The sequence below is a fragment of the Tasmannia lanceolata genome, unplaced genomic scaffold (genome assembly GCF_043159265.1).
Source record: "Tasmannia lanceolata isolate RefF3 unplaced genomic scaffold, GAP_Taslan_0.1 ptg000020l, whole genome shotgun sequence".
In the NCBI taxonomy this organism is placed as follows: Eukaryota; Viridiplantae; Streptophyta; class Magnoliopsida; order Canellales; family Winteraceae; genus Tasmannia; species Tasmannia lanceolata.
In genome coordinates, this window is record NW_027518697.1 from 8,522,629 (window position 1) to 8,545,763 (window position 23,135).

Sequence of the window (23,135 nt, forward strand, 5' to 3'; positions counted from 1 at the left end):
TTAAACCATGACAAAGATGGGTTTAGGCGAACTATCAAGGTAATGCACTTGAGAATGTATTCTCCTCAGTCTTTTGCCTTCCTCATAAATGGGTTGTTCTCCACAGGGATAGAAATCTTTGGATAAGCTATTCTTGGGATTGGCTACCATGCTTGGATAATTTTATCTTGGGTTTTGTTAACGAGTGTGGTTAATCATCATTTAATGACCATTGGGAACATGATTTTACACGTACTTTTATACTTTTACACATGTTTTGAGATTTTTTTTCATCAAAGAATGTGTAAAATCATGTTCCCAATGGTCATTAAATGACGCCTAACCAGCAATCTAAGGGCACTCGTTAACAAAACCCTTCTTTTTATCTTAAAGAAACTTTCAATGGCTAACTAAAACATGTATAAAAGTCTTAAATCATGTGTAAAATGATTATAAATTATCATTTCCAACGCACGTTAAGGGCATTGATTAGCAAGACGGATGCGAGGATAACGAGCCTATCCAACGATAAAGAAAATCCTTGCTTGCTATGCCTAGGAGTAATAGAGTAGAAGAATGTGGTTTCCTTAGAATTTACCAGGCTCTTCCTTCAATTTCTTACAATTTTTGGGCAGTTTATTATTTTTCGAAAGGAGAGCACTGATCAATCAAAAAGTACTCGTGGAAAAAATTCCTCTCCTCGGAAAAGATTCCACTAATTCTGAAGGTAAAATAGCCACTATGAAAATTTTCCATGATAGGGTATTTTCATTATTTCAATGAGGAGATTTGCTAGGGACCATTGCAGAAGGCATTCGTGGCTGGGCTGTTGCATGTGAGAGTAGCCACACATGCTCAGATTTTGTCTTATTGATTCAATTCGCCTGATGTGTCTGCTCTCACATGCAACAGCCCAGCCGCCAAATGCCTTCTGTGATGGACCCTAGCAAATCCCTTCAACGAGTGTATTTTGTTTTTTCCCCCATGAGGTATGGGTGTTTTTGTCATTTCGTATGAAATATCGCTACTCCCATTATTTTCTCGTCATTTTCCTGGAGAAGGCACCGTTTTGTTATGTTCTCGTCCATGAACGTGCAGCCCTAAAAGAAAAAATAAATAAATAGTGGGGCCTACATTTTTTGGGTGATCTAAACCGTTCATTTGTTGGGCCGTGATGTAGATTGGGCGTGCCCAGAAAAGTTTAAAAGAAGCACCTACTCAAGCCATGTTTGACCGGCATGAAAAGTTTAACCATTGCCAAAGAGATTTTTTTTTTTTCCTGATTTTTAGGGATTTTCATGCTCCTTTATAAACTCTTTCAAATCTTCTACTTCTCTGCCTAACTCTCACACGTCACAACTGCCTCCACAAATATTTTGTGAAATATTTTTCTATGATGACAAATATATTATATTGGAAAGCGGTTTCTGTGCTCGAGCTAAGATAGCTTATCTGCGCTCGAGTGCCAAAAAGAAAGGTGGGCCCACTTTTTTTGGTTATCCAAAGCATTTATTTAATAGGCTTTTATTATAGATAGGGTGTGTACCAAAAATCAGCTCTATGAAATCATCTTAGAGTTTCCATTTGTGGAGGGTAAAATGGACAGATGCTGTTTATCCACAAATCTGCGCATTTTTTACTTTCACAAATGGAATGGTTAGGATGATCCATTGGAGCTGATTTTTTGTGAACACCCTATCTATGATAGGGCCCATCAAATGAAAGCTCTGGACGCCCCTAAAAATGTGGGCCCACCCTGTTTTAAGCCCATATTATATACTAGATGAAATCGTCGTGTTCTTCACCTTTTTCTCAAATGACAAAACTACCCTCGTTGTGCTATGTATGTCGCACTCCTAGAAAAACACATGCTAGTTTGGTTGACATTGAAAATTTTATTTTTTATGGAAAAATAATTCCGAGAAACATCCCCTGAAACTAAAAGAAACTTAATCGGCGGTCGGAGAAGGAAGAGAGCTAACCGAACCCATTCTCTCCGCAAATTTTAGTAAAACCCTAATTTTCTCTTCAAAACCCACAAACCCTAATTTCCTGAAACCCTAACGACGAGATGAAATCGTCCAAATCCGGAAATGACAAGAATCGTGGTCTTAGCGATCACATGATCACTCTCCATCAACGTCTTCTCCAAGCTCTCAGCCTCGGAATCAAGTATTTTTCTTTTCTTTTGATTTAAAACATTATTTTCGTGTTTTTTTATCTTCATAACGAGTATTTTTACTTGTAATTTCGTTGATTCTAGGGTTTAGTCATGTTCTGTCACTTTCTTTTAGGTGTTTACGGATTCCATTTTTCCTATTCATTAGAAGATTTTGATTTTAGAGCTCTATATTTTGGTTGAACTGAATTATGAGATTCTTGATTTTGTGAGTACTTGTATGGGTGTAACATAAAAGGAATTCATATGTGATATGTGCATGCTAGTGGTGTTAGTTAGAATTTAGTTATGAATTATGTGGTGATGAGTTGTTGTTTTAGATTTTGGATGTTAGTTATAAGCTATAACCTATGCGTTATGTAAGTGGGTTAGTGGGGTAGGTGCTCTAAAACTACCTTTATGCTTGTATTTAAGTTCTGTATTTCAATAAAATGAGGAGAAGAGAAATTTATAGTAAAAGGAAACTTTGCTTAGGAGAGTCATGGTTCCTCACGAATTGAACCTCTAGGAGGTCTGGTTGTCTCGACTCAACCACCCTTCCCTTCTCTCCTTTTGTTTTCTCTTTCCTTGCTTGTGCTATGGCCAATTAGGCATGTAACAATATGACTATTGGCTGATTATTTATTTGGAGGAAATAAATTTTAAAATTTTTGTTGTCAAAGTCGAGAATTCTGGGCCAATAGTTTACCTAACAAGTAGTTATCTAAATAACTTTGGCACTTACAATTTAGCACGTTATTGATATTGAACACATGATGTATTTAGATACATTGCCCTCCAAAAGCCTGCTGTATTAAAACATTTAGAATTTAATGTTGTGTGGAAAAAGTTAGGTTGTTTGAGCATATATGTTGGAGAATGATCCAATGCAGCTCGGATGCGTCATATTCTTCTGCTATTTAGTTTCTAGTTTCTACCATACATGTCAGACCAGTCTTGATTGATCTAAATAATGCATGTGGTTGATTTTACCCTGGACTGTTTGTTGCACACAGATCATTACGATCTAATGTCCTCTTTGTCCATCATGATCCTTGAAAAAAAGTTTATATCGAAATAAACATGCAATGGTCTATGTTTTATGACCACAAAACTCATTAAATACATGTGTGAGAAACTGAGAATGGTTGATTTTTGGCCCATGGGCAATCCATGGTGGAGCTCTACATGTTAATGGATCCTATCAATCAAGGTGGGTGTGATTAGGGTACAATCATACTGGCATAAATGCACCAGATCCCATTAGAACTCCAAAGTTAAGTGTACTTGGGCGAGAGTAGTACTAGGATGGATGACCTCCTAGGAAGTCCTCGTGTTGCACCCCTACCTCTTTTAAGGTGTTGGGCCTATAGCTCAACTGGTTGACGCTTTGTATCTCAACCTTGAGGTCGTAGATTCAATCCCTACATGAAAAGGTGAGTGTGATTGTCTTGAACGGTACACCTCTGAGCAATATTGCCTCAAACCACTAGATCATGAAGGAGATTGGTACGTGGGTGTGATTGTTACTTGCATACTTAATGATTTCATCGTGCTTGTTTGACTATATTTGGTATTGAGGCATGTTCGAATCTTAAGGCTTTCTTCCAGTGCCATGATTGCAAGCAATTGAGAGTGTGATTTTAAATTTTGGCCAAAATATTTCGATTTCAACCGCTATTGAAACGAAATCCACTTGAATTCGGAGAAATACCAAATGTCGACATTTCAATAGGAACCAAAAATCAACTTCACTCTTAGAAAAGAGAACAACAAGATCCCTGAAGATAAGAGTCTTACCTGGATTTTAGTTGTGATTTCGTACCGAAATGTTTCCTTGATTTTAAAAGATTTGCCGAAATTGTGAAAAAATCATCTCCCTAGATAAAACTTAAAACATGTGACATTGTGGTAGTTGTACCCAGGATAATTTTTTTTTTGAATGGTAGCCAATTTTATTGCCAGAAAAAGGAAGACCAAGGCGGTCGATTCATTCGGATGAAAAGAAAAAAAAAAGGAAAAAAGAAGAAAATAACAAACATGAGAAAGACATAAAAGAAGACTCGAGGAGTAACAGAATCAAACATAGCCAATTCAAGTTTAGATACCCCTTCCCTAGCAAGGCTATCGGCCACCCCATTCACAGATCGGCGAATGTGGTGGAATTCAATAAAGATCCCATCCAATCCTCCATCTCATCGAAAAGATTATCAAATCTCCAAGTGTGTTTCTGTGAATTGCTAAGCCATCGGATAACATTAAGAGAGTCCCCTTCTACGACCACTTGATCCACACTATTTCTAACCAACAACTTGAGGCCTTGGTGGATAGCGCGTACCTCGGCCTCCACAGAATCGGCCACTCCAATGGGGCCGGCGAAGGCCCAAATCACCTCCCCCCGCTCGTTGTGCAACACACCACCAACGCCAGAAGGGTCTGGATTCCCCAAGCTGGAACCATCGAAGTTTAGCTTCAAAAATCCAGGTGGAGGGGGCTCCCAATGTTACACCACTGCTTGCCTAGGCTCCACACTAAAACACGCTTCTCTCCACCAATACTATAAATCATATGGAGGGACAAACTTGAAACACGGGAGGGATTTAACCCAAGAAATAATCAGCGCAATCACTTTGACGAAGAGAAAGGCAGAGCTTTTTGAAATACCATCAAAGATTCTAGCATTTCTTTCTTTCCAGAGCAACCAGATAGTAGCTAAGAAAGAAACATTCCTCAAGATTTTGGAAGTGTCTCTAGGAATCCTGCAGTATTGGAATCTGAAACTTTTTGACATAGGTATTTCGCCCATTCGGAAGAATCCATGTAACATGGAGTTTAACACGATGTTTTGGACTTCCATGGAAAGTTACATCTAGAAACCTTTCCTTTAATAGATTATGAGCAGTGAAAATTTCTATCATTAATTTGGAGGAAACGATTCCAAGAATTACACGAGCTGCAAGGCCAAACTTGGACTCGAATGTGGGGGCATATGAAAGAAAAGCTCCACAAACACTTTCTTCCTATAGATTATGTGGAGGCCTTATTTCACTACTTCCGAAATTTACAAGGAGATAAGACAATCAAAGAATTCACTGGCGAATTTGTTGAGTTGTCAACGAGGGCTTGATTTGTGGCATTCGGACAATAACTTGATATTGGCATCGATTGCACCTCCAAGTTCAAGATGAATTGGTTTGTAGTTTGTAGTTTTGTACATATTTGGACTCTTGAGCAAGCCTATCGACTTGTGTTGAAATTTAAGAAGAACTTAAGAGGACAACTAGTTGGGTTATTGGAGGAAATTTGGCTAGTTTGTGACAAATTTGAGATGTTTTTCGTAGTAGACAGGTCGACCAAACTTATCCCACTAATCATGTGATGAGTGAGTATAACCATAATGTAGGGGGAGGTGCATCTATATGAGAAGTGGGGAAAGTTCTTCATCAAATAAGAACAACGCTTGTCCAATAAGTGCTTAACATGCGATGGAGTAGGTTATCTATCATTTTATTGCCCAAATCGTTAGCTACTCCAGTGAAACAAGAGCCCTATGAAGAGGAAGAACACATTGAAGATTATGAAGAAGAAAAGTTCTGAATCTTGAGTTGAAAGGTGAGCATCAATCGTAGAGATTCAGTTCTTTTAATGGTCAAAATATTTTATTAATCAAAGGAAAAGACAACAACCACAACTGAGCTGGTTGAGAAAACAAGAAGGAAAAAAGAAAGCACAAATACAAGAGCAAGAAGCCTCTCCGTCTCTGTTTTTTTTTAATTTGAAAAATGACAATTCATTAAATTTCAATAGTTTCGGCCGGGGACAAGATGTCCCACAACGACAAGTACAAGGAACGATCCGAAGACCAATTACAAAGACCTTTTATAATGGTGAGTTAATGGATGACACAACTAGTATAGATTCCCGGAGGACTCCCTCCTTAGCTAAAGTATCCGCCGCCCCGGTGCTCAATCTTGGGCTCCAATAATGTCATTAGATCTAAGATTTCCGTGATTAGTCCTTGAATCCTCCAGGGACCCTTAGATTTGTTTGACGTCCAACTTACTACATTAGCTGAGTCCCCTTCCACTATTAGCTGCTTCAAGTCATGCTCATGAGCCAATCGAAGACCAAAGAGCAGGGCTTTAACTTCAGCTTTGTTCGTGCGCATTCTCCTGCCGGTCCCGAGAAAGACATGATTGTTGTTTCCTTGTCGTCCCTGATTAGTCCCCCAATCCCAGCTTTACCTGGATTGCCTATCGAGCTCCCATCGAAATTCCGCTTGACCCATCCCAATGGCGGCGGTTTCCACTTGGGCTGGGGTTTACTCCGGATAGTTATGTCCCATATAATTGCCCACCAGTTTTGCAGAATATCGCCGCCCTTCTTATTGCAGAATAGCCCCTCCATCTCAAGGAGGAAGATAGTAAAAAACCTCCAAATGAGGCCTAATAACCCTTGCTCGAGCAAGAGCATCCGCATCGCTATTGGCCGCCCTTCATGTTGGAAGGTAATTGGATGAGCCCCCACCCTGTCTTGTATCTCATCCACCAAGTGAGCAAACCTCCAAGGGTGAGGGGGCTTCCAAGCGTCCATCTAATCACATTAAAGGAGCCCCTCTCCACCACCAGAGCTGACAGAGAACTTTCATCAACTAGTTGATACTCTTAAGAATTGCCCTTAGCTCCGCTTCATTCAAGTCTGCTCTCCTAATCGGACCATAAAAGGTCCACTTAATGCTTCCCCGCTCATCTACTTCAACAAATAATGCATCACCAAAACGTAATGTTGGAAGAATATTTTTTTTGAATAGGAGTGTTATGTGGGAAGCAAAGTATGTATAGTCATTACGGATGATGGATGTTTAAATTTTTCTCATGCCCAAAATGCTCTTGGGTGTCCCTTTACTTTTCCCCTGGTTAGGTCTTGTCCCATAGACAAAGTCGTTCAAATTATGAAACACTGTTATACATGGCTTATTCAATAAAAAAAAACTTTGTTTTGCATGCAATGCACTTAGCAAGAATATGATTTCAGCTAAAATGGTGCAAAGATTCAATTCGAAAGTGAGGAAACATCCCCAACAATACAAATTGCTTGGTTTAAGAAAGGTAATGGAGTTCTCATTATTAATTGTTGTTTGGTACCTATCCCATTATGTTGGGTCATTCTAAAGACACGAAAACTGGAAGTTAATTCAACTTCAGTATCCTGCAAATAACTTGAAGGTCGTGAGAAAGGCATTCACGACCATTGCTGGGAGTGGGAGGGAAGATTTTGACGTTGCAATATGTTAATTTAGGACTCATTTGTGTAAGATTTTATCAAAACTAGTGCGTCAAGACAAAACTAAGTCAAATAAGGCAATGGTTGTTCCCTCCTCGTACTTGCCTCTGATACCAAGTGATGGGAGAATGACCTTAAGGTTGAAATCCCAGGGTTCATAGGGGGGAGTAGATCCAGAGGAATTCTTAGATTGGATGAGATCTTGACTGTCAACTTTCAAGGAGGTGTCAGTTCACAAAAGAGTTCCCCTGGTATCGATGAGAATGAAGGGTAACTCTCTAGCTTGGTGGCAGACTTACAAGTAACTCTTACTTATAAGCAATGTTTGAAATTTCGACCGAAATCCGAAATTTTGGGTTTCGGTCGAAATTTCATTTTTCCTGAAATTTTGGTCCGTAATTTTTGGAAAATCCTCCAAAATCTGGAAGTATTCTATTATTTAATATTATCAGCCGAAATTTCGGTAATTTTGGCTGAAATTTTGTTCGACACAAAATCCATTCTTAATTGATTCCGTTTGATTTCGACCGAAATTTCGGTTTCGGTGAGGACCGAAACGCACTGCGAAACCGAAATTTGAAACCATGCTTATAAGTACCAGAGTTACCAACTAGGAGAGCCGCCCATTTTAGATTTGATTTGAATCGTAAATCATAAAATTTTCAAAACAATGATGACAAGGACTGGAGGCGCATAGCAGGATCGATTGGGTATCAGACTGAATTTCATCTTACGCATTGCAGGGGGAGGGCACACGTTTTTGGGTAGTTCTTTAGATAGAGAAGTCTTTGTTGTGCCATGCATTTTCGGAACTATTCCATTTAGCATCCAATTGTGACTATATGAAGAGAGGTGGGTGGTGTGGTGTCTAAGACGTAGGTTTGCTCTAAAAGATGGTGAAATCAAGAGTCTATCCAATAACCTTTCACTATTACCCACACACACACACCCCACCCCCACCCAATCGTGGTGTTTGCTTGGACGACAACAAGTAAAAGGGTTAATATTTGTGAGCGGTTGAAGAGGAGGAAGATTGCACTTGCCAATAGATGCATCTTCTACAAGGAAGAAGACACATGGGTAATGTACTATTACATTGTAATTTCTCCTTCAGGGTATGAAGGTTGATAATTAGAAGCTTTGGAATGGTATGGGTGTTCCACATATCGATAAAAAAACAACATTGCATTGGAGTAACGGTCCGTATGAAAAAATGGGCCGAATTCTTTGGGTCGGTACCATACATCCTTTAGAGCACATTTGGAGGGAAAGAAACAACCACATTTTTGAAGAAACGGAAAAGAGATTGGGAAGGATAATAATGGTCATCAAAATTGACTTTGTAGCGTGGGGAGGAATAATTCCACGTTAGAGTAATACTCCATGGGGGAAATCCTAAGAAATTGGAAGACCGGGTCATGTAGGAAAGAGAGATAAAGACCAAGGTAACACCGAAATGGAGCCCACCACCAACTGGTGTGGAAGCAACAGAGCCCTCCTTTGGGGGTTAAAATGGTTTGTGAAGGAAAGGCATCATCTCGAAGGCGATTCAGCAAATGTCATATCTTGGGCTAGTGGCAAAGTGTTGGGATCATGGAATCTAGCAGATATTATTGCTGAAATCCAAGACCAGTGCAAAATCCTAAACCCAAAGTTCTCACACATGAGATCGTCTTCAAATGACTATGCTGACTGGCTTGCAAAGGTAGGAGTGGAGCGAGAGATTGTGGAGGTTCAAGAACATTAGGAAGAGCTGATTTGCTGGATATTGAAGGTGTGGATATTGAAGGTGAAATTTGTTGTTACTACTGTGTTATTTGCTTGATGTAGCTTCAATCCAGCATGACAATTCCATACTAAGTTGGTAGGGTAATCAGGTGTCCTGCCACATGATAGAGGGTCGGCAATTTCTTCCTTTTGGACTACTACATATAGTGGACTAAATCTGTGGGATACCTAGTCCCCTGTTTTGTATATGGATGTTTTTCTTAATAAATAAAATCATTGCCCTTTTTAAAAAAATGAACACAGCTAAGTCTAATATATTATTATTCTTTGTTTTTGCTTTCTTGATTTTCAATACATAGAAATAACTTTGCTCACTTATTTCAGGTTTTCTTATTTCTGTATTCTTCAAAGTCTAATGCTTCAGGAACTCACATTGGCCCTTTGTGCTCATTATTTATGAGAAATTTCACATCTATGTCAATTACGTCCTGTGACAATAATACCAGACAACTCCATCTTCTTGTTAACATTAGAAATATCAGTTGCAAAAGTGTCTTGATATATTTCCATATAGATGTTTCTATAATAAATGTCGGGGACTTCTATTTTTCAACTTCTTAGATTTGTAGAGTGGGTCTTTTGCATTGGCAGATATTATGATGACAAAGGAAGGAAATGGCAATGCACGGATGTCGAGATACAGGGGCTTGCCATTCGTTCGATGTCTGCGTTTCTCAGTTGTATATCTTCTGATCTCTCACAACATCCACTAGTGAAGGTACTGTTTTTTATTTGAGATGTATGAAAAAATTACTTTCAGGATTCAATAGCTTGTCATTCAACATACTGAACACAGGTCAGCTGTGCTAGCTGAACTTGTGATAGGGGTTGGGCAGCTTCTGCTTTGTGACTACCCTGTGGTAAGGAAATATTCAGATTGATGATCAAACCAAGCACCTTAGCCTTCTATCCTGTTGAAAGGGTTTCATGAACCTTATATGGAATAGATGCATGAAATTTGACTTCATCAAATCTCACTTGCATATGTTAAATACTTTTACTCCTGAGTGAGGAGTATATTTTTAATTGTCCAAAAAGAAAAGCAAAGAGAGTCGTTGTTTCAAGTAATTGGATGTTAAAGTTTCACAACTTGACAACTGATACAATGACAATTAACACAAATGAAAGGCCTCAAAAACAAGCAAAAATGATTATTAGTCTCCCAGATCCGTTTAATCCATCACAGATGCTGCAGCATTGGCAGCCCATCAGAGATGGCCACATAAATTCTTCTCTATCAACATGGGAAACCATAATGATGAGGATTGTAGGCCAATAAGAGGCATATTTGACCACTATGACTTTTTAGGGATTTATTTCCATGATATTTAGTTTCTAGGATTTTTATTTCCATGGTATTTAGTTTTAGGGAAGAATAGGCGGAGGAGAATAGAGGGAAAAGAGGGGAAGGATGAAGAAGAAGAAATCAGGGGGAGGAATTCTCAATCAATCTTTTATTTGTTTTCGAAAATAAATTCACAATCAATCTTATTTCATTAAAAGGTAATAATCTCTTATGATCAAATTCCATGGAAATAAATAAAATCCATAACTCTAAATAACATGGAAAATAAAATCCCTAAAACTAAATGCGGAAATACAAAAATCCTAGAAACTAAATACCATGGAAATATAATTTTCAAAAAAAATAAAAAATACCATGGAAATAAATCCCTAACAAATCCTAATGGGCAAATATGCTTCTTCTTGGCCTACAATCCTCATCATTAATAAAAATCGACTTCATAATTATGTAAATGCATGAATCCCACCTATCCGGTTTTTTCATCCCAAACAAAAATCTGGTTTTGCACAAGCGGAACATTATTCAACCTCATAATTACATAAATTCCCTTTCAACTATTTAAAGTTAGTAGAACCACGTAACTGACATAAAATTTTTATTTTATTCTTTTTTTTAAAGTCCGTCTTAAGAGTTAATTACTTCAATGACTTCTTGGTAAACAGTACTCTTGAACCAAATAAAGTGATTCACAAATTGTTGCTATTTGTGAAATAAAGCATTTAGCATTTGGAAAAAAAGAAGCAGCAGCATTGATACCTGAAACTACGCTGTTTTCTTTGGCTCCCCATTTGTAGGACGAGTTGAGCGTGATAATTGGTCTTTTTTCCTAAATAGCTTAGCTTGTTCTTTCATGATTTTATTTCACTGCAGTATATGAGTTACTATGCCCAATGAATTATATTTCACCATGTTATACAAGTTACTCTGACCTTGATTGAAAAGTTTTGTTTCCTCCTGTTAGGAGTGGGAATTTCTTTGCATAGCCTTTTTTTGTATCCCTCACATGCACATGCCCCTTCCTCTTATCAGAATTCCATTACGGAAATGCTGATCGCACTAGAAGGAATTCTTCAATCTGGAAACGAGACAGTATTCACCATGGCAACAAATGTGACCACCAAGTTGGTTGACATTTTAGGAAACTCAGTACTTCAATATCAATTTTCAAAGCTTGTTCGCCCCTTGTCATGTTCGTTGTCCGCACATGGATTTCCAAGTGCAGTTTCATGTGCCGTTGCTTTGAATCGCATCCTTTCAAAGCTAATGGTGCCTTGGAGACTTGACCGGCACAAGGAAGTTTGGGAAGCCGTGAAGGAAAACAATGTAGTTGGCAGTATTATCTTTGCTTTACAGGATTATACCTTAGGCATTCAGCCACTTGAGCATTTCACGGAGATGGCATCACTTTTGAAGACAATACTATGGCGGTGGCCTCCTTCTAGGTTTCCTGTTTGGAGTAACTCTAAATTGATAACAGGCCTGGGAACTATTTCTCTAAAAGCTGATCCCTCTGTTGCTACCTCTGTGTTGCAATCATATTCTGCTTTAGGTATTCTTTCTCTGTCATAAATTTATTTCACAGTTGATACTGAACTGCAGCCAAGGTTTAAAATTTCGGTTTCGATTTTGGACATAGCCGAAACCGAAATTTCAGCAGAAATACCTAAATTTAGGCCGAAATTCGGTAAAAAAAAAAACCTATTTCATTATTGTGCCGAAATTTCGGTGATTTCGGCTGAAATTTTGGAAGAAAAAAGTAAATTACTAAATTTCAGGAAAAAAATTTAAAATTACATTTTCCTGAAATTTTGGATTTTGGCCAAAATTTCAGATTTATGTACTTTCAGTGTCGATCCCAATTCCCAACCACCGAAATCAGAAATTTCGGTATTTCGGCCGAAATTTAAAACCATGAATGCAGCTTGCTTTTATTCTTTTCAACATTACTTCGTGTCTAATGAACTTTCTTACTAGCTCTATGTGGTAATGGGGCCTTGAAGGTTATTGGGATTGGAGAAACACTCGTACCTATGATGATTCGCTTCCTTGGGAGCTCACAACCTCGCCATATTCGAATGGAAGCATTGATACTCATCCAGCATTTAGCAGTGAGTATCAAACTTGGTTCTTTTCTTGTAATTTCAGTTTCGCTCTATTCTACATTAAGAAATTGCTGGTTTCTTTGTTTGTGCACAGAGATCTGTAGAAGGATGTTCCAAAATGACAAGTCTATGTTGTGAGCCTATTGTTGAGGGCATTACTAATGCAATGAATGGCCGGGGACTACGTCGTTCTGAAAAGGTTCCCGCAGATCAAATGCCATTAGTAGTCGAGGCATGTCGCACAGCTTTAATTACTCGTTGGCCAGGGGTGCATCATTCTTATTTTTGGAAGGTTGGGATCGCCAAAATCCTTCTTGGTCTTCTTCTAAATAATTTCTGCAAAAATATGTCATCGTTGGAAGAACATATAGCTGCAGCACGTGTGGATCTCTATGCTAATAGTTTTCCAGTTATACGGCCTTACATTTGGGATATTCTTGGATGGCTTGCAACACATTGCGAGGAAGGTTTTAAGCCTAAGACTCAGACAGATGGAAACTACCTTATTGTTCTTATTGCCTGTGCATGGTAATGTGTTTCTATACATTCTTGTCCATTTTTTCAAATATTTTGTACTCAAAAGTGACTCACATTTACTCCAATTATTATTGGCTTCGATTACTTAGTTTACTTGGACAGATTTTTTTATATTTGAGCTGATGTTCATACTTGTCAATAGCTCAGTGGCTGTGGACTCAATTCATAAAGGGCTCCATTTTTCTCATAAGGGTTTCACTTATGGATGTGAATGTGAACCAGTAACCAGGGCGGTTCTGACGATGGTATTTTCTCCCTGCAACTACATTGCATCACAGGCTAGACACTTTCTATCAGAAGTGCTGATGCCAAACGGTGAAAAATATCTGGAAAATCTACTAAATAACCTTAGGTTAGCTGCTATTGGGGATGATTTGGCAGTGTCCGACAGTCTCCGAGTTGTTACCAACTTAATTGGTGTAGCATGTTATTTGTGTCTGCCGCAGTATCGAAACCTCATTGTCAACAGTGAAGTTATAAAGACATTGTCCTCCTATATAAGGAGGTGCTTAACAAGTGACATTCATGTTCGAAGGACAAGCATTGCCTCTCACCTAAAAAATACATATAATGAAATAACATGTTGTTGGGTTCATACAGAAGATTGGGAAGGTGGAGATATTGTTTTGTTTTATAGTCTCCAAGGGCTTTCTGAGTTGATACGGCATTCTGATTGTGTCTGCAATCTCCAAGAGAAATCCTTAGATAGTCCGGAAGCTCAAATTTTAGTCGACATGCTGCAGAAAATCTGCACTGGTAGCTTTAGTCCTGGACTTAGATGGTATTCTGCACTGAGTCTAAGTTTCTTTGGCTTCTATGGTTTTTCAAGTAAGCTTGGAAAGAGGATCGAGAAGTCACTCAATGATAATGAACTTTCTGACTTAAAAATCATACTTTCAAATGGGCAGTCTTTGAAAGTTCATAGTGTAATTCTTAGTGTTAGCTGCCCATCTTTACTGCCTCCAAACAAGAGAAAAACGCTTGATATGTCTGCCGAAGAGCAAGATATTGAGCAGTTGTGTAAAGGGGTCAGGCAAGAAGTTCGTTTATCTGCTCGTGTAGACAATCATGCGTTGATAAAGCTGTTGGAGTTTGTTTATACGGGATTTATGAAGGCAGATGATGACCTTGGGAAGCATTTGAGAGTGCTAGCTAGGCGATGTAAGTTGCAGTCTCTATCAAAAATGCTTCAGAGAAAACAACCTAAATGGGGTACGTCCATCCCAAGCTGTGATTTCACTCCTGCCCTTGGACCAGATGGACTTCTTTTCTCGTAGGGATCTCTCCTTATCCACTACTTTGGCCTTTCTTACCTAATGAAATATAATTCTGAGTTTAATGAATTACTATTTGGTGTTATTATAGATACCCTGCTTTCACTCTAGTATATAAATACTATTTGGTGTTATTCTAGATACCTTGTTTTCACACTAGTATATAATTATCCTGATATAATTTACTGTGGATTACAGAGACATCATCCTGGAAGGTAAAGCAGCTGAAGGGGTGCCCTGGAATTGCAGTGCATGCTTGCTATCAACGCCTCACATGCATGTTCACAAAATCTTATTGTGGTCAAGCTGTGATTATTTTCAGGCATTATTTCAGTCAGGAATGCAGGACAGGTGCCGTCTTAAACCAAGAAACTATGTGATTACCCTTCTCTTAACACATTTTATAGTATATGTCTAACCAGGATTTCATGATCTGATAATGGTTTTAGCTAATGAATTTGTGAATGTAGAGCATGGTATTAAGACTCGTTAGAACGATTTCCTTGCTGGTTGCATCGGCAGCACAATCGATGGTTTGGTTCGACTCAAACCAGCACCAATAACCTTACCCACCCTCTTGGGTTTGGTTCATAACTAGGCATAGATAAAACCCTTAGAACTGGTGTGTGTCATTTTGCTTTCGGTTCTTGAGTAAATTTGGTCACACATAAATTACCTTGTTTGTTTGTTTGTTTTTTTTTTTTTTCAATGGCTAAATTACCTTGTTTGTTGGCGCGGGAGTTTTGAATTTCCTCAATCCTGATGGAAAATCATTAGGTTGAACTTCTTAAGTGTTCAACTCTTGTCGGATTTAAAAATGTAACCGGTTCAGGTAGTGGGCTATCCTTTGCTCCTCAGTCTCTGTAACGTCTGCTTGGGATGCCATCATGTGAAACTCATTCGTGTACTCCCATACACTTCGACCACGTTGCAAGAGATTTTGGAAACATTGATACGTTTCATGGACATCCATGATGGGCAAGCACTTTTTAGAAACTTCCTTATACTCTCCCATTACCGGATCTTCTCTTTTCCATACCTTACCCATTGGCCTTTGAGCTCATCCACGCATTAGGGCTGGTATAATCGGGTAATTTAGTGGCTATGAATGACACTCTTATCGTTACCATCTCTCTGTGCACTTATGCGGTCAATCTTCTCACGCGGATCGACTGGAGCTCATTTAGGCAACATCGCGTCAACAATCTCCTCCCAATATAAATTTTCTCTGATGTTAAACTAATGCAAGTTGGACTATAAAAAATAATTCACAATCACCTCCCTGCTGGGAAAAGACTTAGGAATTAAGTAATTGCTGAATTTATTGTTCAGAAAATTTAACAAGCTGAACTTCTGTCAAACACAAAAAGTCAGACTACCAAAATTTCAAATAAAAAATAACCACCATTTACAATCTTAGGCATCTTGCTGGTTCGCGACAGAAATAAAAGTTCAAGCACTAAATTTGAAAAGGCGGGACATTTAGGCTTAAAAAAAATTACTTCCCCGTGGGAGCTTAGCCTCATCCCAACTTCACTTTGAGAATATGTCAACGTCAGTAGTAAAAGAAAGAAGAGCACAGCAAAGTTTATGAATTGAAGTTCCTACTCAAGGTCTACTTACAAATTACAAACACACTTAAAGAAGGAATTATAATCCTTCTCTAATTAAACTCAGAAATTTGGGACAAAGGCTTAGTTGAGTTGAGTTCACTGCAAATAAAGTCCTATGCCATAAAAACTCCTAAAACTTATTTAAAACTCCTAATTAAAATTGAACTCCATCTATTACAGCCCTAACCCACTCGTAAGGAGTCTTCAAATAGCAGTGAAACTATGGGTTACTGAATTTGTTCCAGTTCTAGCAGATCACATGGTTTTCTGGTAAGTTCCTCTAAGACCACCCCCCCCCCCCCCCCCCCCTTTGAAGTTTCTCAAAAGAAATGTCCACAATGATCGACATAAGAAAAAGGTAGTTTAGATGAAATTTCTGTTTGCTTTCACTATGACCGCTGATGTCGGCATTATGAGGCTGGCATTACGCTGACATCAGCCACACACTCCTCCACTTGGGGCCTCTCTTTTTTTCTTTTCCAAAATAACTCTTAAAATACTTTTGATTTGTTTTAATGTTCATTTCCTTCATTAGATATAGTTTCACAGTGTGCCATGCATTCCTTTTCTTATGTTGGGCATTCAGACAGCTAGGTCTAGATATTATTCCTATTCGCTAATTGCCTAGATACCACAAGTAATGATGCTTATTTCATTTTTGAAGCTTAAGCATAAATTACAGCAATAATTCCAATCATGACAAATCAATTTCTGTACCTTCTCCAATCAGCACATTGAAACTGTTGTGACTTATATTAGTATGGTCCTGCACAACCACCCACTATATGAAATCCCAAGCAGATTAACTAATCCTAGAGTTGATCAACCCAAACTTAAACAATTTTCTTTTCACATAATCTGTCACGAGGATAAGAGTCCAAATCTAGATTTGGCCTTTGAATTGAACCATTTGTGCAACTTGTTTGTTTTCACTAATCTCTTCAGTTTTTTTTTATTAGATATCTTGATGACAATTCTATGTTTTGCACCTGTTGCATTACGTTCTTACCCAATGGGAACTTTGTGCGCCTTCCAGCCATTCAAAGACCATAAAGGTACCTGTCTGTTGGGAAGCATTATCCAAACTAGTCATTTGGTTTTATTCAGGAGAGCTGCCGAAACCTACCACTGGCTGTTTATGGGATAATATGGACACAGAGCAGAAACTACACGAGCTGCAGGCATATGTAGAGCTTTGTTGGCTCTCTGACTTCTGGTTCTTGGAAGAGGTTCGGGAAGAGAGCTTAAGGATTGTCCTATCATGCTTGAAATCCAACAAGGACTTGTCTCTCAAGATCATCCAAACGGCTGCCAACTTTACTCAGTGGAAAATAGTCGAAGATGCTGCCAAGTGCATAGCCCCTTTATATCCCAAGATGCGTGACTCTGGAGATCTTGAAGTTCTGGATGAAGAGCTGTGTGATATGGTTCGAGCTATGTACGTGCGTTACTCTCAGGAATGTCATGATAGGAAAGATTGAGGAGATAAGGGACCTCTCTTTGCAAATTTCTGGTCCTTAATTTGGACTGCCCAGCATTCTGATTCACCCTTAAGCTGCAAGCTATGCATTTGAAATTAGTCTTCCAGATGAAATCGAAAAAGATAATGCTACATTTTGCAAGAATATGAAATAATCTGATGGGATCAATTCAAAGTTTGTTAGAAAGTGGTGTTTGGTCACATTTCTTCCTCCCTGCGAGAGCCAAGGAATTTTAACCTCATCAGTCTGACCTGTTATGGTGTCATACCCAACATCTACTTATGTGTATATTGGAATGGAAATGGCAGGTCTTCATCAGGAACTAAAGCTCATATGCTTCCAATGGTGGAAGCAATTTGGGAAGACCTGGTGTTATTATATGGGTTTCGTCGGTTATGCCAATGGGAGCCCCGGAACAGTCAAAGTGAAATTTGTTTCTACAAGGGAGATTGCAGGTGATTGTGAAAGCCACACTTGGAAGAACTGCCCGGTCTTGCCCACTGTACATGTGACACCGCATTAATGGCGTTGATCCATTGAGCCACAAGTCTGGCTCATTGCCCCTGCTGTGATGGGGTAATCTTAAAGAGATGACCAGGCTCTTGTTCAAAAAGACATAAATAGAGTATACTAAATATCATTAATAATTGCCTTTTTATCATGGTTCTGTACAGGATTACAAGGGATTCCCAACAACCACAGCTACTCTTCTTTTTTTTCCATGGAGAGTTTGTTTTCAAGTTCTTGAGGGCAAGTGATTGAGGGTGTAATATCAATCAAAAAAAAAAAAAAAGTGATTGAGGGTGTAAAATGTTATATTGCATCTTAAACATGGGAAATGAAAAAGTCACCCTTCTTGGGCAAATTTCCTACCTTATGTACAATTTTATCAGGTTGCATTTTATAATCTAAAAGCTTGAAGATAATTCTTAAGAAGTTGAATAAAGGTAAGATTATTACTTCTTCTGCACTATCTCTTGATATAAATTAAAGTGTATCAGCACAGGAAACTACTTGACTGTATAAAGTTTTCCAATCTAGGCTTGGCATTGTCTGTAACTCCAAACCCACATCTGTAATACCAAGCATCTTTACCCCCAACCTCATTAGAAGAAAAGAATTCATCTCTTTTTTACTCCTTTCTCACATCTGCAACAGAGAGGATGATGATTGTTTATCATAGCTCCCACCTCAGAAGTTGTTTTACCATCAATGGCGCCTCTTTCTATTCCACCAATTCCATCAAATCTTACAAAGCAAACCCCTCTCTCAATCATGTCCTCCGACAACTACCAACAATGACAGGTGATAGTCTATGCAATGATCATTACAATCATGTGTTTTGATAGTGGAACTCCTCACTCTGCCCAATTAGAAAATTTCTCCAACTGGCCATGCTATTATAAAACATTGGAGTTTGGAAATCATTTTCCAAAAGTTCTGAAAAAAGATAGTTGTGAATATAGAGCACCCTTCAAATCTCCACGAACAATGATAACAGTTGACAACTACATGCCTTTATCATAGTTTTCTTTCTTTCTTTCTTTTGTTTTTTCCTTAAAATGACAAAACTACCCCTCCCTAATGCCATGTGAGGCATAGGGAACTAGTGATTGTATTAGAGAGGATGAGGACACCTTATGACATGAAATGAGGTCCAGTCATCTCAACATTGCCTAAAATGGTTGTAAAGCAAATTTTACACGTCTCTTGTTAGCCTGATTGCTACCATGATGCAATAATAACTGGCTACATAGGAGATTACAAATTAATTGACATTTTTTAATAAAAATGGGTATAAAGTAAAGTATTGATTCAACCCTTTCATTGAAGGGTATGTTTGGTTGCACAATTTTTTGGTTTGACCATAGTCTTGGGATTTAGTACTCTTCTTTCTCATTCGTCTCTCTATATATTGGTAATAACACCCCACTCCGCCCATATTTTGGTAATGACACTCTCCACGAGGAAACTACTTCAGTTGACAACCACAGATTACTTACCACTACTTCACTGTTATTACACCTGTTGACTACTTCTGTTCTAATTCATCACTACTTCATTGTAATGACACCTCCATCTTTGCGCTTAAAGGGGAGTCATAGATGATAAGCTACCTCACTTAACTTCTAGGATGGTTGGCTATTCGATCAGCAAGATACCGTGAGTTGATGTATGCTTGATCTTATCTTAATATTGATGCATACTCAGACAAACCTCTTATAACAAACTGTTGTATAAAAGGATGACTCGAGGCATAATTTCTTAACAGGTTTTATTGCAAAAGACCCTCTTCCATATGATCACATCCGTCATGACCATAGGTAAATATGCTATAGTAGCAATCGCTACACATCAACCTCCTAGCAACATGTATAATTGCTAAGAACACAAGGGTCGTCTTTAATATTGGCTCCTCGTGCAATAACACGTGGACCAATCATGCACCTATAGGTAATTAATGCAATCCGATAAGGCAGTAAAGCGAAAATAAATCACAAGAATAGGAAATTGTAGTCCTACGATAGCAAAATAGAGAGAAAAGAAGAAAACTCCAAGAGTGGATATCTTCTCTCTTAATTCATTAATTGATAATTGAAACAAAAGTGTCATTACATGTCTCATCCACCCTCTTTTATAGATTAGGAGTGATTTTAAAAATGAAATCTCATACAAGCAAAAAGAAACATCTAAAGTTGGCACCTTATTATTAAAGGCAACCTAAATATAAAAGGTAAACACAATCCTAATGACCTTATTTAGCTGTGCATGGAATGGACATATCCCTTATTTGGCCATACACAAAATCGAAACAAATCTATCCTAATTAGCATGCAGGAAAGTAGAAAGAAATTTGTCATAATTGATATGCAGGAGAATAGAAATAAATCTGTTTCCATTGGCAGGCATGGAAATAGAAAGTCTCAAGGTTGTCTGCCTTTGCGCCTAAGCTTGCTCCTTAGAGCTTTGGGATGGGCCCCATCAGTAATGGGCTTTAGCATGTGTGAATTATACACACTCCATACCTGAATCATTAAAACAATCTTGAACTAGGTAAATCCATGGTTTTAAATTTCGACCAAAATCCGAAATTTCGTTAAAGTGATTTTTTTTTTCAAAATATATATTTTTTCCGGAATTTTGGCTGAAATTACCGAAATATTAAAATAATACTTTTTTTACCGGATTTCGGCCGAAACCGAAACCAAAATTTAGATCCATAGGTATATCATCTCTTAGATACACCATGCAAAATAAATCCTTATCGACAATTGGGTCATCTGTCTCATGTTGACTTGGGTCATCTGTCTCATATTTAACATTCCACCCTAGCTAATAAATAGGTTAATGTCTTATCTTGATGGCATGAGGAATCAAGGTGACTCACCACCTCCACTTGATTAGCATAATCCTTTTCATTTAGGGATTGATCCTGTTGTGCAAGTAGCAAACCAACCAAACAGAATTTTTTGATAATCAGGCGGAAAGGACGCAAGTCAAAATGAAAACAATAATCAGTGTGAAAATGATTGAAAGGCCGTATCGATGCCACCGGGAAGCCAGACGATAAGTTGAAAGCACTGGGATGTAGTCACCATTACATCCTTCTCGAGATTAATCATGCCTACTTGTGCCTTCCCCCTCCCGAAAATGGCCCTTGCCGTAATTGATCGGATTGGGGATTGAAGCTGTATGAGGGAAATGAATCCACTGGTGGGGAGGCAACTAACAACTGAGAATTTCAATATGGGGTGCTTCCCCGAAATAGAATCTCTGATGCCGCCTTCTGCCATCAACTTGGGCGCTATTGGCTTGAGCCTGGTTAAAATGTGAGGGGAGGGATTTAGAGGCAAATAATTTAGATGGAAGGTGCCATTTTCAAAACTTAAGTTTTGTTTGAAAATTACTCTCAAGAGTGTTGGGGAAACACACACGAATTGTAGAAGAATAAATCTTTCCCCTTCGATCCGTGAATCATGAAACTAGACGAGAAAAAACCCACAGGACATAACGTAGTGTGGGAGGCAGAGTATTGTAGTAGCCTCCTGCACCGTTCGACCGTGCAATGCAAATGTGAACCCAACCCAAAATGAGTTGTCTTTGGCCCGTGTCCCTCAACTAAAGAAATTGGAACATCCCTTTGGAAAACTCTCAGTCCGCACCCAAAACTCCCTTAGAGCAAACCTACGAACTGCAAGTTGATCTCCTGTTGTGCCTAACATGCACAAGCAAGTCCTCGTGCAGCCCTTCAACAAGCTACCAAGGTTCCCACTCATAGCCTGTTGGGCCTAAGGGGAGTTAGCATGTCACCCCGCTCAAGTAGGAATGCCCCTCGAGATTCTCCTTAAGACATACTTTCGAAGACGCAACTATACAAGGCCATTTTTGAGTGGAGACTTTCCTCATGCCACTAGGGTTAAAGGACAACGGTCATCTAGGGTTAATGCGTAGAGGTAATCGACAACATCTATATGATAATTAATACTTTTAAATACTTGATATAAATGTGACCACCAGCCATATTAATTATTAGAGGCCCAACTCTATATTAGAAAGAATAATACCAACACAAACATATGGAGTTTCACATAAATCTACGTAGTGGTGTAGGTTAAAGGACTGCGGTCATCTAGGGTTAATAGGTAGAGGTAATCAACAACATCTATATGATAACTTTTTAATACTTAGATATAAAATGTGACGAACATATATATTAATTATTAGAGCCCAACTCTATTCTAGAAAGAATAACACCAAACATATGGAGTTTCACATAAATCTACATGGTGGTGAGAGTTAGTCTGGTGAGAGTTGGTTTCCTTTATATCTGCCAAAAGGGCAAAAAAGAAAAAAGAAAATCCCATTTCCCTGCCACCACATGGGCATAAAAGGCCTAGCATCTGCTTATGGGCATTTTATTTTTTCCTTCTTTCCTCTAGCGTCTTCTTTTACTTCCAATGCAAAACAAGCACAATAAGAAAAACTATTTTAATCTATGTACAAAGAAGAGGAAGAGAAGCCTTTTGAGGGTTTTGGTCTCTTCCTCTCTCTGTACGCATTATCTTTGAGATTTTCCCGTTGATTTCTCTATTAGATTCGAGCCCTCTTGACCGAAAAGATATTCCATAGCAAAATCCCTTTCTGGGTTTTGTGCAATCATCATTTTTACCATCTGGGTATTCTTGATTTTAGGTTGAGGGTTCTTGTGTGGTGTTAGATCCATAGATTCTCCATAACCGGATAGCTATTTCAGGTTAGGAATCTTATTTTTAACCGATGGTATTCATCTTTGTTGCTACTGGGGTCAGATTCTTGTTTTTTCTTGATCTGATGGCTGGTTTTTGTGTGTTTCTTTAGGTCTTGATTGTTGATGATGTATGTTCTTATTGATGTTTAGCCTTTTTCTGTAATCAGAAGGATTTTCTAATTTGAAGTTAAAAACTGTGTATCTTTGGGCGTTTTGTGTTGTTCTTCAGAGTATATAGTGGGGGAATTTGCAGATTTTTATGTGGGCAATATCTTTTTCATTCTTTCTCTATTTTGCACAAATAATTCTTTGAATTGAACTTTTTTTTTCCTTAGATAGGAAATGGATACGATTTGCGAGATGGGG

General features: G+C 38.5%; 2 protein-coding genes and 1 non-coding gene across 4 annotated transcripts in view; all 3 read left to right on the forward strand.

The window, feature by feature from the left end:
* Positions 1 to 1,841: 1,841 nt before the first annotated feature.
* LOC143853691 (BTB/POZ domain-containing protein) lies at positions 1,842 to 18,398 on the forward strand. Its single transcript, XM_077363410.1, has 8 exons — positions 1,842 to 2,151; positions 9,800 to 9,926; positions 11,544 to 12,063; positions 12,489 to 12,622; positions 12,711 to 13,144; positions 13,296 to 14,426; positions 14,626 to 14,778; positions 17,077 to 18,398. Exons 1-8 carry the CDS (start codon positions 2,051 to 2,053, stop codon positions 17,519 to 17,521), a joined length of 3,045 nt encoding a protein of 1,014 aa, XP_077219525.1. The 5' UTR covers positions 1,842 to 2,050; the 3' UTR covers positions 17,522 to 18,398.
* On the forward strand, positions 3,364 to 3,482 carry LOC143855247 (5S ribosomal RNA). Its single transcript, XR_013237748.1, has one exon. It is a non-coding gene; the product is annotated as a 5S ribosomal RNA (ribosomal RNA).
* A 3,974-nt stretch (positions 18,399 to 22,372) lies between the features above and the next one.
* Positions 22,373 to 23,135, forward strand: part of LOC143854620 (WD repeat-containing protein 26 homolog) — a 32,802-nt gene continuing 32,039 nt past the window's right edge. The window contains exon 1 of one of the 2 annotated variants that reach the window (XR_013237556.1): positions 22,373 to 22,775. The gene's annotated coding sequence lies outside the window, so the exon portion shown is untranslated. The remainder of the gene's footprint in view (positions 22,776 to 23,135) is intronic. The other variant, XM_077364665.1, reaches the window with a different exon arrangement.

Excerpts from the sequence above, each read along its gene's own strand:
- LOC143853691 (XM_077363410.1), top strand. The coding sequence starts at position 2,051 with ATGAAATCGTCCAAATCCGGAAATGACAAGAATCGTGGTCTTAGCGAT. Across the intron at positions 9,927-11,543 it reads CACAACATCCACTAGTGAAG|AATTCCATTACGGAAATGCT; the intron begins GTACTGTTTTTT and ends TCCTCTTATCAG. Across the intron at positions 12,623-12,710 it reads TACTCATCCAGCATTTAGCA|AGATCTGTAGAAGGATGTTC; the intron begins GTGAGTATCAAA and ends GTTTGTGCACAG.